The sequence below is a fragment of the Sander lucioperca genome, chromosome 1 (assembly GCF_008315115.2).
Source record: "Sander lucioperca isolate FBNREF2018 chromosome 1, SLUC_FBN_1.2, whole genome shotgun sequence".
In the NCBI taxonomy this organism is placed as follows: domain Eukaryota; kingdom Metazoa; phylum Chordata; class Actinopteri; order Perciformes; family Percidae; genus Sander; species Sander lucioperca.
The window spans coordinates 39,810,659-39,825,712 of NC_050173.1; the positions used below are offsets into that span (position 1 = coordinate 39,810,659).

The 15,054-nt window shown below is 42.9% G+C and overlaps 1 protein-coding gene across 1 annotated transcript in view; it reads right to left on the reverse strand.

Moving 5' to 3' along the window:
- The window catches only part of gfra3 (GDNF family receptor alpha 3), a 48,875-nt gene extending 38,989 nt beyond the window's left edge, over positions 1-9,886 (reverse strand). Inside the window, exon 1 of the mRNA XM_031319670.2 lies at positions 9,338-9,886. Within this exon, the coding sequence (XP_031175530.1) occupies positions 9,338-9,377 (40 nt within the window). The 5' untranslated portion in view covers positions 9,378-9,886. The remainder of the gene's footprint in view (positions 1-9,337) is intronic.
- Positions 9,887-15,054: the final 5,168 nt, after the last annotated feature.

A 15,054-nucleotide genomic window follows, 5' to 3' on the forward strand; every position in this document is an offset into this window, starting at 1 on the left:
GACAGCCATAGAGAAACTAACATGACCCAGTATGCCTTACAGCAGAGTGTGATCAGAGGACATCTAACGCTCCCTATTCTCCTTCCTTAGTAACAGCTTAAGTTGAGAGTCAATCATTGGGGTCTGGGTGACCTTTTAACAGAGCAAAACTGTCATCATATTGGTCAAATTAGTTCTGCAGCACCAGGGTAGGTCAACCAATCTAATAATAAAAATATGTGCGCGCAGCATGTGGAGCAGCTGCAGAAAATCAGGGATATGAGCTGCGCTGCGGTTCTCCTCTCTGCCACTTTATGCCCGAATACGAAATGAACCACAATAATTTGAGAAGAGAAGAGAAGTCAGTGTGTCACCTGCACATTTCACAGCCACTCGGAGGCTTTGAATCACTACGCTCCACATTCCCATTTCCCTCACTTCCCTGTTTTTGAAGAACTGACCTAACAGAGGAGCCATAATTAGTGTAACTGTGATCAGAGCAAAAATAATGGATAATGTCCGCATGGTTGCAAAGGTGTGAGACAGTGATGAATGACTCCCACTTTACAAAGGAACTCCTGCCGTGTCCTGGTGCACTAAAGCAGCTGCTGCCTCCCGTCCTTGTGTTGGTGCAGAGTGGGACTGTGGTCCGTTAAAAGGCTGGAAGAGAGATAGAGAGTCAGAAGAGGCCCTGAGGATAACTGTTGGGGGGGTTGTCACGTCAGGCTTTAAGACAGACTGTAACGCTCCGTTCACACATATGAACCCATACACCAGAGACGCAACAGGACGCCAACTGTCGAGAACTGAACCTGGGAAAGCATGCTGCCAATGCCCGTCTCAAAGGCTCAGACGGCTGTAGTGGTGCAAAGGGGGGGGGTCGTGAAGGGGCAAACGTCTTCTGACCTGGTATGGGAGATCTGGGTTCAATTCCCACTGTGATACATCAACCAATGTGTCCCTGAGCAAGACACTTAACCCCTAGTTGCTCCAGAGGCGTGCATCCTCAGACATATGTAGCAACTGTAAGTCGCTTTGGATAAAAGCGTCAGTTAAATGACATGTAATGTAATGTAATGTAATGAAAGGACGCAAAAGCAAAGATTCTGCCAATTCCGACAATATCCAAACCACATACAATATCCGGGCTGTATTATCACTGAAATATGAATAAAGGCAATAGAAAAAAACTATTCCATGGACGTGCCATGCGTTCATCGACCGCAGAAGGTTTGGAATATCACATGGTTCGGTTTTTCCGACTTTGACTCTGACTCCGTCCTACTGTCAGAGTAAAAGTAAAGAGTAGAAACACATTTGATTCTTTCCCAACATATTTAGGATTTGAAGAACCCAACTAAATGTGTGGGAGGGGTCCTCCTGCCAACCGCCTGTGGGATTATGGGTGCAGCCACAGATCTGAAGCCAGTCTCTGACACATCTGTCATCATAAGAGCAGATGGGCCTGAGGTCATGCCGCAACTGACCTGGGATCAGCCCTGGCTCTGAGCTCCTTCAGGGACCGCTGTCTGCTGTCAGACACACCAACACACACACATACAGCACTCAATCTAACGCCTTCACACACTTGACACACACACACACACATACTCAGCCACACACACTCAGCCACAGAAGCAGAAGCCAACACACCATCTGCCGCTCCTGTGTTTGAGTTCCAAATCCCAGTTATCAACAAAACACACAGAAGACCTCCAAACTCCCCCCTTGGATACACCATTCCCTTTGAGAAGAACACACACACACACACACACACACACACACACACACACACACACACACACACACACACCTCTCCACCCATATTAGATGGAACCAGGTGGACGGAGGCCAGGTGAACTGCTCATTTTTCATTAAATGTGACAGAAGAAGGAAGATGAATTTCTCACTCCTTTCACCAAGCTCATCCACATCACTTCTAATCCTCTCCATCTCTCTCTCTCTCTCTCTCTCTCTCCCTCTCTCTCTCTTTCTCTTACTCAAGCTTCCGAGCAGCTTTTTACACTCATCATCAAAGCAGGTTTATGATGCTCATTTCTCTGGCCTCATTGCTCTTCATAGACGTCATCGTCTGTCACTGGAGATCAATACAGATAAGACAATCTCTGTCTCTCTCTCTCTCTCTCTCTCTCTCTCTCTCTCTCTCTCTCTCTCTGTCTCTCTCTCTCTCTCTCTCTCTCTCTCTCTCTCTCTGCCTCCTGTTGTTCAAAGCACACCACCTGCAGAGCTGTGGAATCATCAGCAATATGTGAGTGAACAGTGAGATACACTTTCAAACACCTGACACCTGTGTGTGCGTGTGTGTGTGTGTGTAAGTTAGACCAATATTACATATGTATCAATACATCAGCCACCAATGTTTCTTTTTATGTAAAGGAGCATTCCATGCACTTAGTTCATTGTGACTCAACCTGTGTTGAACATCGTCTGTGGCTCTGGACCAGTTCTCTGCTCTGAAGGTAAAAAGAAAAATAGGAAATGGCCGCGACCTCTTTACACCATATTACGTGCCAGCAGAATAAGTGTGTTACGTACATAAGTTAAAAAGAGTCAGCATTGATTCTTGGTTTTACACAAACAGTCTCCTGGGGGAAAGTCCTGTGTTTGTTTGACCCGTTCATCACCGTGACGTCGTCCCTATGCAGGCCTTGTTACTCTTCATCCTGCGTCACCTGACTTGTGTTGAAACAGAATGCCTGTGTCTGAGCTTTGTCCGTCTGGCAAAGGATAACAAACACTGATCGATGATATTCCAAAGATACCAAATATGTCAGGCTGAGGGGGGGAATATGTCCATGTGCATGGTATTGTGAACCCATTCTTCAGGTATCCCTCAACATAAAGATCATACAGTTTCAATGAAGAGCTGGATACAGATGAGTTTGTGGGACAGGAGGATGTTTCTAAATTTAAAGTGGCGCTATGCAGTTTTGGCCATTTCCTCACTGTTTTCTCGCTTTTTGCTCACAGGTTTCTCTACAGAGCTCCCCCTACAGCTTTGGAATAGATATTTGGCAGCTCCTACGTTTACTCGTGTCTGACTCCTCGCTCGGTCAGTCTGCCGTTTCCTCTTTCTCTGTTCCTCCGACAACGCTTTCCTAGCTTTCTGCTTCTTTTTTTGCCGGCTCAGCCATGACGATAGTGTGAAAAACTCCAACGCTACCTTGTTAGCCGGTTCCTGAATGGCCGTATGTGTGCAGTGCCGTGAAGCAATTCGATACATCACGAAACCTGATATTACGCGATACTTCCTGACGCTCACAGGCGCTAGGGGGGAGCGAGACGACCACCATTCAACTCGAAAAAAGTCATATAACCATTCCAATGACTCCGAAGCTGTTCAGTTAAGGTAAATTAAGCTAAAAAAAGCTGCATAGTTCCCCTTTAAAACTGCACAAAGTTAGTTTGGAATCTACTTTCTGTAACATTAAATACTCATGGATAAATAAGCAACAATCACATTTAAAGTTAGGGGGAAAAACATTTTTGGTATTAACAGTTTAACACTCAAAAACTAATCAGCTTCATTTGGGGTGCAGTTTGATCCCGTTTGATTGCTGAAATGTTGCTAAATGCTGATTGGTGCATGGGAATACATACAGAGTCCCATCCACTTCAAAGCAGTGAGAAGAACGCTGACAAAAAAATCTCCATCCTATTCTAACTTTGGCTGAGAATAGTATTTTATGTAAGACCCGAACACTGAGTGTAAGTGGGACGCTGAGTGAGACGGGTAAGGGGAGAACTGTATGAGATCTCAGGGAGAAGGTCAATATTCCTGTGGGCACCACCAGTCCAAAGGATCAGTATCATTGAGTCTTCAAACAGCCAGTAGTGGCGTCTGTCACGCACCCTCCCATCCCTGAAAATACACACACAAACATGCACACCTGCCTGCGCACCGATAAGACGTCAACCCCCGCCGCTCCAAATGTGTTTGCACACCGGCGTCGGTTGACTGCACTTCCTCATTGAACGACGAGAACAATTTATTCTGACGCGCCACTGAATCGGAGGGGGAATTTAGATTGAGATTGAAAAAAAAAAGGAAAATCAGACACAATCTGAAAGCCTTGAGGGAGGGGGGGGGGTAAACCTGAGGCAGAGAGACAGCAAGATATATGAGCCTGTCACTCAACATTACAGTGTCACTACAAGCTGGACAACCATTAACAGGCTAATGAACACAGCGGGTCGTGCTGCAGCACAAACCGGCCTCACAGAAAAACAACTGTGAGGGAATTTCATTAGTGCTGCTACAGCAGGGACAGAATCCACGCATTCCCAACCAAGGGAACGTCTGCTGAGGGGCTGGGAGCAGCTCAGCTGATATGGACAAATGAGGACTTGATAATACATACCCACATGTGTGTTTAGGAAGAAAATAAACACATAAATATGCTTTGAAACTGATGCATCTTAGTATAGTATATTTACCGTCCCAGTAACCTACCAACTATATTACCGGGACCAGGCGCAGATTTGTGCTTCTGCCATAAAACTAAGTAATCTACACAGTTTGATGATTTCTTCCATCTAGTCCAGTTATGAATGACAATCAAAGATTGGATCAAATATGTATGGCTTTTCAGTTGTTAAAATTTTGTAGTGATGTGATATACGATTGGGTCTGCACAGTTTATTTTAAAAAATCACCAGATGCTCTAGCCGTTGCACTTACATGTACGGCCTGTTGAACGCCCCCCTTCCGGCTCCGTAAAAAAAATAGGCCTAGGGCGAATTTTAAGCAGAGAGTTGCTTCTACCCGGTGGAATTTAGAGGTGAGTCTGAATGTTTAGACACACCTCAATCTGCCACCAACCTGAGTCAGAGCACATACTGTATAAGAGTGAGCAACACAGTTTTGGCGTGTGACGTCCAACTGAAAATGAAAGTCATCCTGTTAGACTCCACCTTTAAGCTACGTCAGGTGACTCCTCCAGCAGCAGCAGCTATATTTGGGCGTGCCCTAGTCTATATCCACAACGTTCCACTTCCAGGATTGCTCTGGTGCCGCCGGAAATTTTCGGCCGATATATCCATCACCTTCCTCTTTCTTTGTGTTGGCGTTCTAAAGGTGGATTTATGAGGACTATGGTTAACTGATCCTCAGATCTCTGCAGGGTAAATCCAGACAGCTAGAATCTGAGTTTTCTGTTGGACGACTAAAACAACCTTTGAACGTACACGTTCCACCAAAACAAGTTCCTTCCCGAGGCTATTTAGCAGAGGCACCGTGGCTCTGTATGGAGCTTAGCACCGCCCAAGACGATTGTGATTGGTTTAAAGAAATGCCAATAAACCAGAGCATGTTTTTCTCCCATCCTGGAATGCTGTGTGCACTAGCCAGACCTTCCTCCGCAGCGCTGTGGAGGAACTAGCGAGACTAGGCTTGCCCTGATGAAGCCTCACAACCAGACAAGACCAAAGTTTAATTGGAGCGCCACAAGCTGGCACATCTCTCTGTGTGTACTCTTACATTTAATGTGGACATTGATTAAAGATTACAATGTATTGATTTTATAAGGACTATGCACATTAATCAACATTTCTGTAAATGCGCCAGTGTTAGCCAGACGGTTCATTTTCAACTGTAGTCCTAGTAACCTAGCATGCATGTCTTTATTTGTGGGAGGAAACCAGAGCAGCCGACGGAAACCAGAGCAAACACGGGGAGAACATGCAAACTCCACACAGAAAGGCCCTGTTCGGACCGGGGATCCAACTCTGCAGTGCCAACTTGCTGTTAGGCAGAAGTGCTAACAACTGATCCACCGTGCCAATGAATTCAGTTTGATACATGTGTCTCTCACAAACCTCCATTCCTACCCTCATTGTGTAGAATGTGTTGACCAATCTCCCATCTTCAGGCCTTAACTTCTTTATTGTAGGTGACATAAAGGTGTCTGGCCCAATGACCTGGCCCTTCACACTCATGGTTCATCCACATTATTCTGACCATTGTGATTTTCGGTAACAAGTATTTAGCAGTTTGTTTTCCTTCTGCTCAGTCACGATCTCTCCAAACGTCAGAGAACAACTCATCACTCTTTGTTTCCTAGTCCAGCTTGGGTCAATCTTCTTCTGTACAGTGACCCGTACCTACTATCTGTAATATGTAGCCTAATGAAGTCATAAAGAGCGGAGATGCTCCCAAGTCTCTAAGCTAGAGTCCAAGTCAAGTCTCAGGTCCTTGGTGGTTATAATGAGTGCTGTATTACCGTATTACCTGCTGCGTTCAATCCAGGCTGCTTAGAACACTGCATAGCTATACTGTATTTAAGGAATTCAAAGCATGTAAAATGTTGTTATGACTCCTTTATCTATTAGCATACAGAATCAGCTGTGATTAGTTGTTGGATATAATCAGTATAAATTGCAATATGACAAAAAAAACCCACCAAGAATGTTTTACTCATAAGTTAATAACTGTACTTGCCTTGTAACATGAACGTACAGTACAGTACAGACCAAATATTGAGGTACTCAGGGTATCAGGAAGCCTACAGAGCACAACCATGTAATGTGCACTGCGTCTACAGCTAATGACAGCCTATGAACTATTGTAAGTCATCACATCCCCCAGACTCTCACACCCAGTGTAACGTGAACTAAATAAAACTGTAGCGTTATATGATCAACAATAAACCTAAATGATAACGTAAATCAACTACCACAAGTTTGGCAAACAAACAAACGCTCATTCATCTCTTCATAACATCTAGCGAACGTCAGTCGGAGTTTACCTCCGTAGGTCGAGGCTAAAGCACGAAGCAAGCTAACGTTAGATGGCCAATGCTGAGCTAAACATGATTGCTATCCTATCAGGGTGTGTTTTCAGGTACCTGATGAAATCAGATGTGGTTGAGCCAGAATCCTTTATCTACTATCTTAATACCACATAATTACGCAGGGAGGGGAAGAACATTCAGTTCATCAATACATTTCCTAAAAACATCGTGCGTGCGACTTAAGTGCGACTCCAGTCCCAGTCTCAAACTCGAGTCCCCATGTCTGATAAAGAGCCATGGACTGGGCAGCTCACCTGGTAGAGCGTGCGCCCATGTACAGAGGCTCAGTCCTCGACGCAGCGGCCGCGGGTTAAGTTCCACCCTGCGGCCCTTTGCTGCATGTCATTCCTCCTCTCTCTCCCCTTTCATGTCTATGCTGTCCTGTCAAAATAAAGGCCTAAAAATGCCACACACACACAAAAGAAATCTTAACAAAAACAAAAAAAGAGCCATGGACACTCGCTAAAATGCCACATTAGCTCTTTGGCTAAAACTGCCTTGACATCTGTCCGTGACTCTGAACACACTCAGCCATTTATCACCACAACATGGCTCACTATTGTGCTGTAAACAATAGAGACGTTCTCTCCGAGTAGGTTTATGGAGCTGTAAAGTTACAAGCTTTGAGCGGCCACATAGGCTCCTGAAGACTAAACACACACAGAGACAAAGGAAGAGAGGTAACAGTTCCACGCTCACACCACACACACTGAGTTACAGAGTGATCATCTACCAGCAGCATGGATGTCAAACAACAACGTATATTCAGAATTGTAAGAAAGGTTCATTCTACATTTGGTTTGAGATTTGGAACTTTTTAAGAGAAGTGTTTCAGTGTGTGTGTGTGTGTGTGTGTGTGTGTGTGTGTGTGTGTGTGTGTGTGTGTGTGTACACAACTCTTCATGGCATTAAGGTGATTTCAATCTTTAAAAATCCTTTTCAGCTGCTATTATCATATTATTTATCTATTTAAATACATGAAGGAGCAATTCAAGCGTCCTCTCGCCATCGTAATAGTCACGACTCTAACAGGATGGATCGTCTTCATTCAAAAAATGAAAAAAAAATGAAATGAATGGAATATATTTGGGAAAAAAAGGTCTACTGTCGGTCCAGAATAAGTAATTTAATTTACTGTATATTGATACATTTTCTGTAAAGCTCCTCAATTTACAATAACCAAGGAAAACCTCTCTGAGCATCTGATAGGGCGTCTAACCTGTAGGCAACTCTAAAATCAGTCAACTTCATACCCAAAAACCCGATATTCTCCTTAGTTTCCTGGAAGACAATCTGCTTAAATACAGCTGAAATAAAGAGACCTGGATCATCACACTGACCGAGGTGCATTCAGGGCTGCATGTCTACTAAACTATCTCGCTGACTTTGTATAGATACGGTATCGTTGTTGTAAATGTGCTTGTTTCTATGTGTCTTGTGCCTGTCTTTATGTTATCTGTTGATGTCTTTGTCCGTGTATATTGCCATGTGCATGAAACAGACTGTGAAAACAAATCTATCTATCTATCAATCTAACTATCTGTGTTCTGGTCCAACTCTGTTTAAATTCCTTGTTTCATCTGCAAATTGGACACCATATGATATATAAAAAAATGAGATTATTTCAGCACTACAAACTGATTTTAAAACAAGTTCACTTTTGAAGGATTTGATGTGACCGATTCTGCTCTGGCTCAAAAGTTCAGAGTCTTTCTGACTCCACTTGGTCACTTCGCAAGCTCCCCTTTTACATTTTGTGCTCGTCGACTGGTTGACCAGAAAATCAGTACTCAGGATTCGCTGAGTTAAATTATAACAAGCTTTAGTATAAATGATATTGCAAGTAATAAAATCATAGCCCAAAGATTTGTCTGTTACTATAAGATATTGTATTAGGTGCATTCTGTTCCAATTGTTTATCAAGAGCACTTTGCTCCAGTAATTCTGCAAATGTCTTATCTTACACATGCCAGCCAAGAGGAGAGAGTGAGGCCATCTCAGGCTACAGGATATTTTATTCTTACACGATATATTCTTCTACACTTTCAAACATTGGATATGTAAAATTAAAAATAAAAACCAATCAGAGGAACTGTTGGAGCTTCTATAGATGTCTCTCTGAGGGTCTGACAGCTTTCAGTCCGCATGTTGGAAAGTTTGCGTGCAGCTGGAAGGGCGTAGCCTGCTGAGACACAGCACCGCAGCCGAAAAACGAATTATTATTGAAACACAAATTATATTTGAAATAGTCAATAACAGCCATATGAGACGTTTTTATTTTTTTACTCTGCTGAAAGGTTGGGAGGAAATAAAAACACACTTCTTTTTATCCCCGTGGCTCTAAGACCGGGAAACTGACCAAACGAGCCAGAGAATGCACCTCGGAGTGATGGAGGGATGACAAAACAGAGGCTCTTTACTTTGTGTGACTCTACATCCTCATCTCTATCCAACTTGCGAGCCAGGGGCCATCTAGAGACAAACACTGAGTGTTGAAAGCCTTTCTCCTTTCCCTTTTAATGTAACAGTCAATTTACTGAACGTACCTGAGAAGAAAAGAGCAAACACAATCCCGAGGACAATCATGTTGGCCGTGTTCGGGACACCGGGGGTGAAACGGGGAAGTGGGACGGGACTTGGTGCGTCCTCGGCCGGTCCAGCAGCACCAATGTGCGCCCCGCTGCAGACTACATTCACCGCACCGACGCTGTCCGTCCGCTCGCCTTTTGTTCTCTGCCTGCGACGGTAAAGTCGCTCAAGTTTTCAAAATCCCCCAGAAGGTAAGAAAGGACCGAGATCGGAGAAGTCTCGAAAGAATGTGTCGGAGCAAAGTGCGCGCCACAGAGGCAGCCTGTGAGTGCGTGAGAGCGTGGATGCGTGCGCCAAGGCTCCGGCTCCACACCGCGCCGACGCGCCGGAGAAATCAGCTACTGGACGGAGGAAATGTGAAGCGTCACCGGGCTGCAGCTGTGCCCGCGGACAGTCATCACGACGCGGCTCCGCTGGGAAGGAACGGGGTCCCGGTACATGGTGCGATCATCCCGCTGACAGGCAGAGGAGGCTGGCTGGCTGGCTGGGGCTATTAACTGGCGATATCCCTCCTCTCTCTCTCTCTCTGTCTCTCGCTCTCTCTCTCTGTCTGTCTCTCTGTCTGTCTCTCTCCTCCTGCCATCATCAACATCATCATCATCATCATCATCATCATCATCATCATCATCATCAGTATCACCTTTAGGGACAGTATAAGGGATGAATAGCCCTACTATCTTCATAACTGAGTAGTCACATATTTTAGGTTGATTTTTTTTCTTCTTTTGACATCTGCACCAGTAGCAATACTCATTCTCACTTTTATTAATAGAACCCCAGCTATTTTGTATTGCCTATAATTATAGTGTGTTGCCATTAACCTAGATATTTTATAGATTTTGTTTAAGAATCTGGCTGCCTCCCAGCAGTTTATTGGCATAGCATGTGTAATGGTTTGGACACTATAGAATGCTTTACGCCACAACAAAATCAGTGTGTCAGTCTAAGTTTCTTACACGATAAGCAGTTATTATATTCATCTGAATGAGCTTATTCATTTTTTTTTAGAAATTGCATGATGAAATGCTTCTTCATTTGCATTTTCTGAATTTTTATCTAGATACATTGTCATCACATTGTGATGCCATGATACAGATATTATTGGAGATATCTGCTGTTAAGCCTTTTGCTCATTATTACAGTATTATAATATCTATTAGTGGGCTCAGAAAATAAAGGAAATGCTTCATGATGCTTCATTTGGACATCACTGATAATATCTGAATCGTGGGATCACAATGACAGATAGCCAACTTCAATAACTTCATAAGCCACAAACACCAAGCGTTTCAGCCATGTGCACCACCTTTTAGTGTCCCCTGGAAACAGTTTTTTTGTGTTGTGAGCCTTGTTTTCTAAATGCTGCGCATGTGTCGTCAAATTGGTAAAGATGTTTCTTCATGTGTGTTGTGTTATGTGTCTTTTGTATGTGCCTATGGTTTCAGTGCTGGGAGTGCATGGTGTCTGGATTCAGTGCAGGTCTGCAGGTGTCGAGCAGAGCTGTGTGTGTGCACTGCTGGACTGGATGATTGTATGTATGGAGGAGAGAGGAGCTGGAGGAGACACTTCAATGGCTGGCCAACCATAAATAGCAGTAACACATAGGCAAAGTGCAAGTACACATGGATCAACACTCACCCAAATACACACACTCTGTGTGCTTAAATTTCCTCACATGCAATTTCTATAATTGGTGATGGACGCAGCGGAGATGGCACACAGTTTAATGGCTGAGCATCTGCAAAATGCTGAGTGTGTTAGAGTAGTCTCAGTAACAACTAACAGCAGGAGAAACAAGATAATAAAATTATAATTTCAGCCAAACTATCTGTTTTTTTTGTTTTTGTTATTGCACAGAATCATAAGCATGATATCATAGACAGCAGAGCCAGGGAGGTCACAGCCACAATGACAGCAGAATGCTGTTGCTCATGTATTTACAGCTTTTTCAGCTCCACTTACAAAATGCAAACTGCAATCAGTGAGTCCATTTTAATGACACACACACACACACACACACACGCACGCACGCAAGCATGCGTGCACATGTGCACGCGTGCACGCACACACGCTCGCGCACACACACACACACACACACACACACACACACACAGAAGTGTTACAACCTTGTCCCATCAAGCAGATTACATGGCTCTGTGTTCACCCCCAGAGGTCATCCAACCTCATGGCCTGTTGGGCAATAAGCTGCTCTGCTAATCAGTGGAGAGCCTCCTCTCTCCAGGGAGAGACATATGGTGAACAGCACTGTGACATCACAACTACCAACAACCACTGTGACATCACAATAGAGGTTCTACGCTGGCACCATGAGTCTCTTTGTGACCACATCTGGCTCCACTATGGATGTCTGCTGCCAAACTGGCTCTATACAACATCAAGGCAACATGAATTACACCAGACATTTAGTTGAGATATTCACATTCTGCACAGAATCATCTGTATAACTTTGGGGATGCTGTGAGTTTTGATTGAGCGCCGTCATCAGGTCAGATTTTAATTTGTCCAATACTGATTTGTGACCAATAACCTGCAAAACTAGTGACAGTCCCATCAGTCTCAGCTACACAGTTAGCATGCTAACAAGCTAAACTAATATAGTGAACACATATGAATGAACATATATGTATAAAAGAAGTGGACGTATGCTGAGGCTCCTTAATCCTGCATTCTATCTTATTCATTTTTTGCTTCATTTCAGTTTTAGTTAAATGGGCAGTGATTTAAATGAATGTGCTTAGCTCATTACGGCAACTGCCCTGCTTCTTTGTGTTGCAAGTTTTGCACAACATGACAACAAAGCTATTAAACTTTCCTCATGAATTAAGAAATTGATCGTTCAAATACATTGAAATTATTGGCACAATACGTTACTAGAATATTGGGCCATCCTCCCAACTTTTTTGTATTTATTTCATTTTTGCTCTCTCCTAGATAAGGCAGAAAAATAATGTGTGCAAGCTCAGTGAAAATGTCTTTGGAGTGTACAGGGTGGTGAATTTTAGTTGTGCATAAGTAAAAGTCACATATTGATTGATTTTAAGTTTCCTGACACACAGTAAGCTGTCCTGTCCTTAGCTAAAGTTTCTGCTGAAATCCAATCAGCGTAATCAGTGTAAATGTGCCGGGTTACCTCGTGCTATTGGCCTAGTTGTGTCTCTGAAACAACATTGCCATGTACGTTGCTTGAATACTCAAAGTGCAGCAAAGTAACCACTGACACAAAGGATGCAATCATCTGCAATCTTTTTAATGCAATTATTTTAATGTATTTGTCATATTTATAAATGATGACGATGCTGCTGTCCTTAAACGATCTCATATTTAACTGCAGAGCAAGTCGGTGAGCACAGCTTTGGCTGGTGAAAAGATTTCACAGACTATATTTAACTTGTCTCCGGTCCTTCAATAAACCTTATGCAAATGACACTGCTGATGAATAAATAGTCACTGAAAAGCTCTCTGAAATAGTAGTTATATGGTGTATTACCAAATGCAATTACAAGCAAGCAACAGAAGTACAGACTTAATATAAAACATTTCTAGAGTAGGCAAGTGATGAGGGAGTTTCCAAATCTATTCCACCATCCGGCAAGCAGTTTGGATGAAGTACACTGGCCCCTAAAGGATCACCCCTTTTGAAGACAATAAGAAAGAATGAAGAGCACACAGTGATACATTTTGGACATTGCTTGTGGGATCATGTGCCGTTGGGCAGGCTTACAGTAGTTCTGAGTGAAGTAAATGAAAGTGAAGCCTCCTTGTCATTACGGGCCTACTTCAAGTGTAAAACACAAAGGCTACGTAAGCAGTTATGTAAGCAGTTTGTATCATGTCACTATTCTGACTGTAACACCAAATAAACTGAAATGTTGCGACACATTAAAACTTCAGGACAGAAAAGCGATCATCATTTAGAAAAAGAAATTAATATAATTTGAGTGCTTTGACTTGAACAGCATTTGGTCTGAAAGGCCCTTTAACTAGCGATGTTACATTCTGTGCCGAGGCTAAGAAGCGTGCGTCGAGAAATCCCGGAAGTTGTCCGTGAAGCGTGTATCGAGGCTTGTACTGTTTTAGACTGCAAGCGTCTCATGCTTATACATCCCTTAGTACATTCATGTGGATTTTTTATTTAGTATTATTTCTTTTATTGCCCATATTATTCATGTGGATTTGTTTGTTTTTTGTTATTTGTTATTTTATCATCCTGTTTATGATGTATGTGTATGTTGTGTGTGATGTCTGTAAGCTACTGGGACCTTGAATTTCCCTTTGGGATAAAGTATCTATCTATCTATCTATCTATCTATCTATCTATCTATCTATCTAGACAAATGACGACATTGATGACATCAGAAGCCTCGCTGCCCATCCGTACCACGTGACTGGTTCGGAAAGTGGTTCCAGTCTACACGGTTTTATTCTACATCCATGATCTACACGCGCCCATTCACCGCCCTCTGCCTGGTTAAAGCACTGCCACTTTCCAGTTGTAGAATACTAATATTGCCCCTCCCGCTATTATTATATCAAGACCCAAAGGATTGATTTAGACACGTTTGATAGCCGCATTAGTCTCAAGGATATCCGTTTATTATACAGTTATTATAATGATAGTACACCACAATAAATGGCACAGTATATTGATATAAATGGATTACATGGAAATTCATGTTTTCTCCATCGTTATTTCTAAGTCTCTACCGGCGCAAAATGCAGTCAAAAACCATCTCTGACACAGTGTATCACAGATCACATAGATCATCTGTAAAATATGTGCCTGTTTTACACCAACAGGTGGTGTAGTGAGAAATTAACCCTTTTGCGAACCAATTTGCCAAAAAGCTTCAATGCTTCATGAGGCTTCATCTAGCTATCACTACCTTTAACTATTCATTACCTGTTACACATGTTAACACATGTTAACCATGAAGTAATCGGACTGTCCAATCCATCATTGTTCATCTCTCAGGCTGTTGCTGACAAACCATTGGTCCCATCACAGGATACAGCCTAATTACAGAGCTGTAGCTTGAATTGCTAGCTGAATGGAAACCACAGTCCATGTATTACTGAATTCATCCATTTTTTTTCTTGATAAGCAAACAAATATGGCTTTAATGGGAGAAGAGCGGTTCATTGGGCTGGATCCAGACTATGGCAGCTTGTTACAGTGTTTACTGCTGGAGTGACTGCAACTCAATAAGCCTGAATGGAAAAATTTGATATCAAAGTGATGTCAAATTCCCCACATCTATGAGCTAGCAGCCGGGTCACTGAAAGACAAGTTATGCAACGTGTGCACTAATATTCAGTTATTTCATGTGGTTTATCTATAAAACATGCTGCCCACTCAAAACTTCTAAACAAATGTTCCCAACAGGGATCTTCCTCCTCTGCTGTAACACAGCTTCTTGTTTGCTGTTTCTTGTCAAGCCTTCTGTTTGATGATACTGATCAAATAGATGATGCTTCTGCCGCAGACAATAAGCCGAATAAATATATCAACATCAAATACACTGTTGATTTTCTTTTTTTTCACATTCATGTTGGAGGCTTTGTCTGTTTCCTTTTGTCTGGGTCTATGACAGGCCAATGAAAACATTGCTGAAATTTTATGAAAAAAAATTAGCACTTTGATGGAGTTCAGTCA